General features: G+C 47.3%; 1 protein-coding gene across 1 annotated transcript; it reads right to left on the bottom strand.

Annotated features, from left to right (window-relative positions):
• Positions 1–418: 418 nt before the first annotated feature.
• FAN1 (FANCD2 and FANCI associated nuclease 1) lies at positions 419–10,775 on the bottom strand. Its single transcript, XM_083371251.1, has 14 exons — positions 10,567–10,775; positions 8,124–9,514; positions 7,575–7,715; positions 7,235–7,430; positions 6,439–6,672; positions 6,121–6,252; positions 5,266–5,374; positions 4,194–4,313; positions 3,827–3,991; positions 3,050–3,203; positions 2,346–2,449; positions 1,694–1,888; positions 1,049–1,177; positions 419–583 (listed from the first exon to the last, which is right to left on the bottom strand). The coding sequence occupies exons 2-14, from the start codon at positions 9,400–9,402 to the stop codon at positions 446–448; spliced, it is 3,096 nt and encodes a 1,031-aa protein (XP_083227377.1). The 5' UTR covers positions 9,403–9,514; positions 10,567–10,775; the 3' UTR covers positions 419–445.
• Positions 10,776–11,156: the final 381 nt, after the last annotated feature.

Here is an 11,156-nt window from a genome sequence, read left to right as displayed (position 1 = left end):
GTAAATCGAGAACTCCCTGCACATTCCTCAGAATACCAATAATAGTGTTGGAAGGGACCTTGGAGGTCATCTAGTCCAACCCCTTGCTCAGTCAAGAAACCATATACCATTTCAGACAAATGGTTGTCCAATCTCCTCTTAAAAAATCTTCCAGTAACATACTCGTTAAATTGCTGTAAAGTCGGACCCACACAACACCAGACTCTTCAAAAGACAGTTGCGTCCTTTGGGGAGAATCACAATCAGAATGGGAAATTCCGGCTGCTGTCCCGGAAACCCAAGACTTCCACTTCCCAAAACAGAGTCTGAAAGTCTCTTCTGTGCAAGCACGTCCACGGGAAGTCTGAAGCAAAGCTGGAGGAGAAGTGCCAGAGAAAACCCAACGGCCGCATCGAAAGGTTTTATTTTATTGCACTCGATCCCAAACACACACACAGGCACCTCTTCAGGTCAGGCGCTGACTTTTAGACCCCACGGCCACCACGTGGCAAACTTCGACCGAGGCGCCCAACGTCTGCAGCTCGTCCAGCCACACCATCTGCTTGTGCGAAAGGCGGTCGCCGGGCCCTTTGACCTCCACCAGCTGGAGCATCCGAAGGGGGGGGGGAGAGAAAGAGGCAAAAGTGTGCAAATCGTCATTCCACAATTCGGAGGAAAGCAACACCTTCTCTTGAGTAAAGTCGTTCCCACCTTCCCCAAAAATAGAAAACAAAAAATATCGCAAAACGTGGGCAGGATGCTGCAAACAGCCGTAAAAGTGGGCAGTTGCTAAGCCCCCAAAATGCAGTCGCAGGAGGGGCGGGTGCAGCCATTATGAATTTGGAACCAAGTCGTAAATATCCCCCGAGGTCTGTTGTGACTTTGAACCATCACTAAGTGTCTCGGGCGTAAGTCAAGGACTACGGGTAGCTTGTGATTTGTGAGTACCAGATAAATTTCTAGCCGTGGTCTTTCCAGGGCGGCCTCTCCCCACCTCTGGCTCCTGACAAAGGGTCGTTTATCGAGGGGACCCCTCTCTTGAACCCGCAGGGGGCATCTGGGAAGGTACCTTAAACTTCCGGTCTTCCGTTCTCCAGACCACAAGATCAGGTAGCCCCCCCCTGCAATGGCGCAGATCTCGGGAGAGTCGCCGGCAAACTCCACTCAGGAAGGGGCCTCCGAAGCAGCAGACCAGGCTCTGCAAGACGGGGAGGGGGGGACTTTTTTAAACCCCAGGAAGACCATCCCTTCTAGCAAAGCAAAATGTGGGAGTCTCGTTCTGTTTCTAAGCGAGGCCATCTGCTCCATCTGCTTTGCAAAAGTACATTTACCTGCCGTTGGCTTCCCTCCTCCTCCTCCTCCTGGTTCTGAAGGGTAGCTGAGAAGCTTCCAAGATGAGAAGCCCATTCAGGACACTTAAAGACTATTTAGTAATAAAGCTTCTCCTTATTTTGTTTCTTGAAATGTGCAGGTTTCCCGCATTTTCCTTGGTGGAATGCAAAGGTCTGCTTACAGTCTCACCTGAGTGTTTCTCAACCTCAGCAGCTTTAAGATGGGTGGACTTCAATTCCCAGAATTCCCCAACCAACCCTTTTTGGCAGCAAAGCTCCGTTTCCAGAACCTGGACACCATCTCTGGAGATGCCAGGAGGGAACCTGGCCACTCTGCGTGTCTGCAAAGCCATGGCTCTACGGAAATGCCCTTCCCCACTCACCTGGGCTTGCTGGAGGGAAGAGAAGCGGTCCCAGCCGATCAGCGCTGAGGCTTTGCCCTCCTGGGCACCCCACACTTCGCCCACCCACTTCTGGAGGGTCTCAGTGGAAGCATCGTGCAGCGACTGCAACCTTGCCTCAACAGCCGCCTGGCGATTCTTATAAAAGCTGCTTGTGTACAGGTCGAGTGGGAAAGCCTTGGGGCGAATGGGGAATAATTCCATTTAAAACTCCCACGCATAAAAGATATTATAACAAGGATCTTTTGATAGAAGAGAGAATTTGTAGCTCAGGGCTGAACTGAGGGGTCCTTGGCTGTTTTCTTGCAGATATTTCATTATCATCTAGGTAACATCAGCAGTGCTGGAAGGAGAGCCAAGCCCACTCCTTCAACACTGATGATGTTATCTACTTGGGTCATGAAACATCTGCAAGAAAACAACTAAGCTCAGAGAGCACCAAGGATCCCACAGTCCTCTTCCTCTCCTCCTCCTCCAGCCCCTCCCTCTCATCACTGAAGATATTATCGAGTTGGGTACTGAGACGCCTGCAAGAAAACCCCCAAGCTCAGAGGGCACCAGGGACCCCACCGTTCAACCCTGAGCTTCCAACATTTTCTTCCATCTCTCCACCTATTCTGAACACAAAGCTTACCTGGTAGGAGTTCCTAAAGACGTCAGGGACGCCCTCCATGAAAAGGATATCCCACATCAGGAGCCCGTAGAGGGTGGTAAAGGTGGACCCTTCGCCATGAATCCCTGAGGAACAGCCCGGTGGAAGTCACAAGGAACATTTGGGAATATTTTTACGTGCCAACCCAAAACAATTCAGCCCCACCTCGACTTAAAACTTGTCAGCTTTATTAAGTCTGCAGCTCTTTAGGTTTTTAAGAAGCGATTGAACGACCGTTTGTCCAGGATGGTGTAGACTAGAGCAGGGGTCCTCAACCTTGGCCACTTTAAGACCTGTGGACTTCAACTCCCAGAATGAAGTCCACAAGTCTTAAAGTGGCCAAGGTTGAGGAGCCCTGGTATAGAGTCTCCTGCATGAGCAGAGAGTTGGACCAGAAAACCTCCGAAGTCCCTTCCAATTCCTCCTACTCCCAAGGTCATTCTCACAGGCCCTTTCACGAAGGGAGAACTAAAACTCAGTCTCCGGTTCCTAGTCCATCCCCTTCACTGATACACCAAACTGGTGCTTGGAGAAATTAATCAGAAGTGTCTTTTTTTTTTGCTTTTGCCCTTGTGGGCTTCTTCCAAGCAGGAACCAGCAGAGACCCTTCCCTATTCTCCCCACGGTGCAACCAAGCGAAGCAAAATGGAAAAGGAAAAGCAACTGGAGAGCTGGAAGAAGTTTACCTTGATCAAAGCCCTGCTGCTTGTAGTGGGCTAAGGCCAGTTCCTCAACGGAGCAGACCACCGTCAAGGATTCAGATCCTTCCGTTTGGCTGTCCAGGATAAACATGGATTTGCCTATCCCGGTCTGTGGGCAGAGTTTTCCTTTGATGGTAACCTGAGTCAATGAAGAATCCTGGTTAAGGGACAAAGCAACCCCGAGGATGCCTTCTCCCACTCCAAGTTCTCCAGATGTTTCCTCAACCAGAATAACTCTGGCACGGAAAGAGTGGATTAGGCAGTGGTCCCATTGTGAGGTTTATTGACAAACATCTGGGCAATTCTTTGTAGAATGTGGACTCCAGTTCTTTTACTATCGTGGTAGTTCTCTGGACCTGCACCGTTTATCAAGGTCTTCTAAACTGGAGCCTACAAAACGCCCCCATTTCTCCAAAATGTCCCCAGGCAGGGAACAAAGCAGCTAGTCCTCAACTTATGGATGATTGCTTAGTGACCAAAGTTACAACAAACCACCCCAAAAATACAACCTGATTTCAAAGTTATGAGGGCCAACCAGCAGTCACGTGTAATTTTGGGTGCTTGGCACCCAAGTAATTTTTACAGCTGTTTACAAAGTCCCATGATCACGATTTTTGACCCTTTGTTGTTGGTTTCCAGCATCTACTTTCAGTTTCTGGCAAAAACTCCCCATGGGGTAAAAACTGATTCACTTAATCAGGTTTGGTCACAATGACTGTAATTCCAGGGTCAGTTGTGGCCTTAAGGACCACTTGTACTTACATGAGTAACATCATCCACAGAAAGGAGAGGCAGTTCGCGAAGAAGATGCTTGACCTTCTGGCAGGCTGGGGTGTCTTTCAGCCTCTGGACTCGCTGGGAGAGACCAAGCTGGTGGCCCGGACGAAGGAAGGGATCCAAGAGGCCTTTCCGGATGGATGCAACAGCCTAGCAGCCAACCAGCCATTGCAGAGAGATGATGAACAAAATATAACCAAGGTACATGGGTCATTTCCTCAACAACCGGACAGAAGGAACCCTACGCAGAAGAAGGTCTTCTACAAGAATACCGTTGGCAAGAACAACGTTGGAGAACCCAACCTGGTCTGCCAGGACACCATAACCATGAAGACCACTTCAGATATGCTACCTTCTCGGTGTCTTTCAAGTGCTGGTGTAAGTTCAGAGCTAGTCGCTCCCACCACTGTCCTCGGCTGTCCACACAGTAGTCTTCCTGATCCAGAAGTTCTTGCAGCTGCTCCACTGCCTCCTAGCCAGGGGACAGAGAAGCTCATGAGAAGATTGCAGAAGGACAACCCCAGCTGGCCAGCAAAACTCCAACATGGCCAGCACCCTGACCCGGCAATGGATGTGGCCGTGCGACACCTTGTGCACAGAATACAGGTGCAAAGCTCTCCTGCAAGGCCGGCGTGCAGAAAGCAAGAGAACAGAAGGACAGGACTTGGGGATGCTCACAAAGACATGGAAACGCTAAGCATTAAAAATAGCAGCAGCGAAAGAGCAAGCTTACAAATAGACCAACATTAATAGCTTGCAGAAGATGCGGAGGAGGTGGACAAATACGAGATATCTTTAAAGGGCTTCTTGGCCCTGAGCTACACTCTGCACCTCCAGATGGAGAGGTTATCAAAATGCTTTCTATGCTGTTGGGGAAAAAAACCAAACTCGAAGAAAAGATTTGCACTACAGGGAGTAATGGAGCCTGCCCATCACAGTCTTAAGTTGTGATAGTCGTAAAACGAATCAACTGCATAACCAAGCTGACTTTATGACCTTTTTTGCAGTGGTGGTGAATGTTGACGTAAAATGATGCCGTGATCATTAAGCGAGCCATTGGTTCGCCATGGGCTGGTTCAGGAAACCAAGTGTCAGCTGCCACCTTCTGCTTGCTTGTGCTTTGCTGCTGTTACAAAAACATTTTAACCAAACCTTACTGGTTGCTTGGGGCTGAGCGATGGGAGGCAGCAAAGGGAAGGAAAAATTGAACTTTTTGGCCTGTGATTTTTCACTTTCTGGCTTTGCATTATTGCAATGCTAATAAAGTGATACCTTTCTCCATAAATGGAGCCAAGGATTGTTTCTCTTTAGAGCTTCAAAGATAAGTCAACTCCTTGGACAGGAGACCCCCCTACCCCTCAGCTGATCTTCACGAAGCCCCCAGGATAACAGGAAGGTGCAGATCTTTTGAAGAGATCTATTACCTGGTACATGTGAAGCCTCTGCAGGATCTCTACCCCCTGAGAGAGGATCCGTGTGTACAGCCATCCCACGGTGAAACGTCGCAGGAACTCTGGGAGGGCTCGGTGATGGCTGCAGGAGAAAACACGGAGGTCAGTCTTCTTTGCCAGACTGAAGCTGACTCCGCACCATATATATATTAAAGAAATGGAAAAGAAGGGGAGGAGAATGTGGATTTCTATCTTACCAGCAGTCACAAGGACATTTATAGTTTACCCCATCTCTCTCTCTCTCTCTCTCTTTCTGAGATTAAATCAAAATTTCCTTTTTTCCTACATCTCCCCTATCTAACCTATCACACTTGCAAGACTCAGTCAAGGTGACCTTACAATAAGGTAGAATTAGCTCATCTGGTTGCGTTTCCTATCTTTCTAGGTGAAAAGGCTGATAAAAACTCCCTTTTTATGACCCTATAGTCCCTTAATTCGGGGTAGAGTCGGGGCAACCCAATGGAGCTGAGCGTTTACTAGCTGGATGCCCTTCCTGACGCCTCCACAGACTTCACAGCAATTTTTTTTTCTTTGCTCCCTGAGAGAAAAACAACTGCCGCTACCTAGGACTGAACTCTCAACCTTCTGAGTGGGAGGCGAGCATCTTCCCCACTGGGCCACCACTTTGCTCTTGCAAATCTGACAGTACAAACCTCCTCCTGTCTCTTTTACAACCCGAGAAGTTAGGGAGTTTCTTTCTCTGCCCGTCATGCAGCTCGGGGCTACGTCCTCTCCTATCTGATTGTCCCTTAGGCAGCATCTTTTCCCTCCCGCCCATTCCCAGCTACCCCTGCGGGTGGGAGTCTGTCCACCTCTCCACCCACACACCTGAGGGAAGGGTGTCCTTTCAGCTCCTGCCAAGATGCCTTTGCAGCCTCGTACAGGCATCGCGCCTCTTCCCAGCTCCCGCCGGTCATTGCTACACAAATATCATTGGAGGCATGCGCAGCGGCAGCGTACCTATTGAGAAATTAAAACCGGTTGTTGCAACTTGTGAAGAAGATTGCTTCCTCGCCTTATCCTATCACAAGTAATGGTACGGGAAGAGTTAGTCCTTGGTTAAGGATCTCAGTTAACAACCTCACTTCCAGCACAGACGTTAAGTGTTAATAATAGTAATAGTAATAATAACAATTTCTTTCCTACCTAAGGAAATCATCCCGATCTTGAAATATTGGCGTTTTCCTGTTGACTGTGTAAGTGGGGAAGATGGTCCGGCCCATGTTGACCATCAGCACCGTAGAAAGTTGCTTTTGGCCACCACTTCCAGCTTCTTCATCCTCCATGGGATCCGTCAGGGAGAAAAGCAGCAGCACGTGAGAAAAAACGGTCCGGGGGCCTCTGCAAACCTTGATGCATTTCCCCGCAAGAACTTTCGCCCTGGAAAGCAGAAAGGAGAAGGAATCGGCGCTAGAATTCTCTCAACCCAGCTGCAGAAACGGGAACCGTGCAACGCTATAGGCAACCCTTGACTTACAACCACAATGAGGACCGCAATTTCTGTCCTAAGCTGGTGCGGCCGTAGGTATCGACAATTGCATTCTCTCTCTTAATTTTACATATATTAACTGCAACAAGAATTTTCTTTGCTCAATATTGGAAAAACGAAGATCTCCTAGTGGAGGAAGTGTTAATTAAAAAAAATCTTAAGAGTGTGCAGAAATGGATCGTTTGACATCGGAAATGAAAGAGAAAGAAGACTCAGTTTATTTTAGAACATGGGATACTTTTTATAACTGGCTAGAAAAAAGAAGTAAAGAGAAAGGTACTTAATATGTATTAGTAAACTAGACATTGAAACCCGGACAATGTGTTGCTGATAATATTTTGAGCACTTGTGACTATAAAAAATGCATATATATCGCTCATCGCATTCTCTCAGATCGGCTGCAGAAATGGCAACCGTGCAACTCTGCTGACACTCCTCAACTGAACATTTCACCTCTTTAGAATGACGCCGCCAACCCCGGCTTGGCGTGGGCCAAAGACGGAGCGCTGTCTTGCCAACCGGAGGAACTCTTCCAGAAGCTGCTGCTTGGGAGAAGACGGGTTTTTCAAGTGAAATTCTTTTGCTAAAGTCTTCAATTCCGGGGCGGAAAGCAAGTCGAGGACCTCCGACAGGCTTTGCAATTCGGCCTCTGTGGGTGCAGCCAAGGGGGAAAAAAATAATAAACTGACCGCTCAAAGGCCAAATGCAGTCCTTAACTCTCTCGGGCCAACAGGAAAGTCTCTAAATTAGTGGACCCCAAACTGCTGTGCACCCACCTTATTAGTGGACCTACCAGACTGCAGGAATCCTGCTTCAACAAGCTCTTGGATAACCGGTGAAAGATCCGAGCTGATCTCTGCATATTCTATTTTATTTGCCTTTATCCAGGCCAGTTTACGCTGGAAAAGCCGAACGTAGAGTTTCTGTCCACTGGCTGCAATTGAATTGTAATGTGAGAGAGAAGAAAATATTTTTACAAAGTGGCGTTGCGTGGAAGTTCTTTGGAAACAACTGGACCTTTTGCAAGAGAATCTCGCTCAGGAAGTTCAGCTGACCAATATTTCTGATGTGTGAAGCAATTTAATGAGAACAAGTGGGACTAACCGGTCGAGAACAATGGCTTAGCGGCTAAATGCAGACTCCTAAATACACCGGCGGGTAATTTCTTGGTTTATGACCACAATTGGACCCAGAATTTTGGTCATAAATCATTCTGGTCATAAATCAAATCACCACATAACCCAATTTGATTTTATAACCATTTTTACTACAGTTGTGAAGCCTGTCAGCGCAGTCGTTAAGCGAATCACCTGAACATTAAGCCATTACAAATTAAAGCTACCTGAAAGTTTGTAGAACCGAACAGTGACCTCCAAATCTTCCTCGTTGAACAGTCTCCGGTCGTCTTCGTTCTCCAGCACAGCCTCCAGGATCATGAGAAAATTTCGGAGATAATAGGGGTGCCCAGCTGAATCCAGCCCAAGCCCAACGTTCCCACTTGAATTTGGAAAACTCGCTTCTTCTAAAGCTACCAAACATGCTTCATCCTCCAGTTCATTTCTGGCCCCTGCCTCGTCTTCCCTAGAAAGCCCTTCCGTTGCGTCTCCTGTGGGACCGGAGAACTTTGGCATCTCATGGTGACAGCCTTCTTCTGTCGTTGGAGCTAGCTTGTTAGAGGAGACACTCTGGGATTCCAACTTGGATGGCTCTTCTTTAGGAAAAGTTGCTGTCAGCCCTTCCTCCTCAGCTACTGAAGACATTCCCAACTGGTGAACATCTGGACTCTTCAGGGGCTTACTGACTTGCTGTTGGCTTTTTCTTGACAGCTCTCTGCAACCGAGTGACCGTGATACCAGAGCAGAATCATCCAGACCATCAGAGAGAGATCCGGGGCCGTCTTCTTGCCCCAATCTGGAGATACCACACTCCTTGTTCACACCTTCCGGACTTCCATGACAGCTCTGAAACCTTGCTGGGGACAACTGGTTCTCCTTCAGGGAGCCTTCACCCCAAGTGAGAGGTTTCTGGACGGGTTTCTGCTCTGTAACGCCAGCTTGAGTTGGACAAGTTTGGTCATCTAGAGTCAGCCCTTCCCTGCTGCCACCATGCCACCTCCTGGACAATCTGGTCGACAAGGTTCCCAGGGAGATATTTTTAATGGAACCAACTCTAGGCTGATCATCAAGGAGCGCTAGTTTTCTTGAAACTTTCTTGAAATAAGGACTCGTCTGTTCTCCTGACCCTCTTTTTGTCTCCAGATTGCCTCCTCCTGAAAGGCTGAAATTTTTCTCTGGGGTCGAGAGCTTAGATGCAAAATATGGACTTGAACCCACAGGCCCAGCTTTAGCCGATGCTAAGTCATTCACGTGGTCCTCGTTCTGATTATTCTTGCATCCTCCGTCAATATGCTGGTTGATTCTGTATCTTGGTATCGTCTGGCCACACAAGGGGCAGGCAGTTCTGGTGGGGGGAGCGTTGTTAAAAAGGGAAATGATGGAGGAAGAGTCTGGGGCTGAAGACAGCCCCTCTTTGCCACTCTTTCTTGTGGTTTTTTTACTGTTCTTGCAGAAGGAGAGGTTTCTCCTGGGTCTTTTCTTGTCCGGAGACTCGTCTTCTGCCATTGCAGGACCCTAAAGCCTGGTGAAAACAGGAGGGCTGCCTTTCCACAGCCTTGTTTCACGACAACACGAATTCCCTCGCTTCCCTTTTGCTGTGCATTCTCTTCTGTCTTGTCTGAAGGGGAAACAGAAAAGAAGCCATGTTAAAGTTTTGCGGAAAGAAATAACAATGCATCATGACTGCATTCTCCCTTTGTGAAAAGCAGAGCTAGCATTTCAGAAGGGGCCAAAGAATTTCATGAACTGACTTTCATAGGATCCTTCACGTGTCACTGAAGTGGCGATAGGGTCCGGATAAAAGTTTTTAGTGGAGAGGTGGTGTGTTAAAACTTGGTTTATTCTAGATCTGCTTTCAAGCTCAGTTTCATGGAGAAACTATCCAGGCTTATTGATTTAACAAGAAAAGACTTCAGCATTCCGTTATAATTAAGTTACAGCACTGGGAGATTTTGCATTATAGGATTTAGTGTCTGCAGATACCACAAATAATTATTTCACTCTTCTTTGTGGATCTAATTGTAGATTACCTATATAATAACCCTAATAAACCTGAAGCCTCCCAACTCTCAAAGATTCTAGACAGAGGTTAGATATATTCCATTCCTATGCATTGTTCTATCTATCTATCATCTATCTATCTATCTATCTATCATCTATCTATCTATCTATCTATCTATCTATCTATCTATCTATCTATCTATCTATCTATCTATCTATCGCTATCTACCTATCCATTACGGTCTATCATTTCTTACCGTCATCTATCATCTTTACATATTTGTCTAACTTTTCCTTTATCTCTCACATTTATGTAAGGACATGTACGCACATAATCTTCTATTTATATATTTCTCTTTTCCCTTTTTTTACATGACAGCCACGTCTAAAAGCCGCACCTTTGTGCTTTGTCTTCCCTAACCCCCAATGTAAGTTGCTAACAGAAGCAGAAAAAGTTTTCCCAGGGCCTGCCGACTGCATTCAAATTCTGCAGATAAGAATGGCAATCTGTTTATGCAGAAAATATCGCGGAGAGACGGTCTCAGCAGCTGAAGGGCTGCTACCCTCTTAAGCTACTTGCACTGCTCGGATCTCAGCAATTCGTGACATTTCCCAACCTTTCGTTTTACGCCACGTATTGAAAACGGATTTTCCATCGCAGTACTGCACCTGCTTCATCCTGGAATCCCTATTGCATTTTGCAATAAAAATAAAAATAAAAATGGTGGTAGAGGAAAAGGCGTCCCGAGTGAAAAAATTCATTCAAAAAGTGCAGTGGCTCACGGGCTGCGCATGCGCGGCGCAAAGAAGTTCCCGCGTGCGGGGAAGCCTCTTTGCCTGCACAACGCTCCGTCTGGCCGCCAGGCCGTTGCAACCCATCCCAGATCCAGGCGTGCAGGATCGATGCCGGAGCGGTCGATCGGCAGCTAGAAATTAGAAGCTGCATTTTTTGAGTTTGTTTTCTTCCTATTTAAGAGTCCAGCCCTTCCAATTTCAGTAAAAGTAGCTCTTTTTTCCTCCAATGCCTGAAATGCAACTCGTTTTTACCTTTGGTGGCATAAACTATGCAATCTTTACATGCAAACTCTCTAGTACGGTGTTTTTCGAATTGGGAAGTTTTTGAGCTGGGCGGACTTTAACTCCCAGCATCCCCTAGCCAGCATGCCTTAGGTCAGGGGTCGGCAACCTCGGCTCTTTTATGACTCGTGGACTTCAACTCCCAGAATTCCTGAGCCAGCGTAGCTGGCTCAGGAATTCTG

The sequence above is a fragment of the Vipera ursinii genome (assembly GCF_947247035.1).
Source record: "Vipera ursinii genome assembly, chromosome: 11".
Lineage (NCBI taxonomy): Eukaryota > Metazoa > Chordata > Lepidosauria > Squamata > Viperidae > Vipera > Vipera ursinii.
This window is presented reverse-complemented; position numbering and strand designations above follow the sequence as displayed.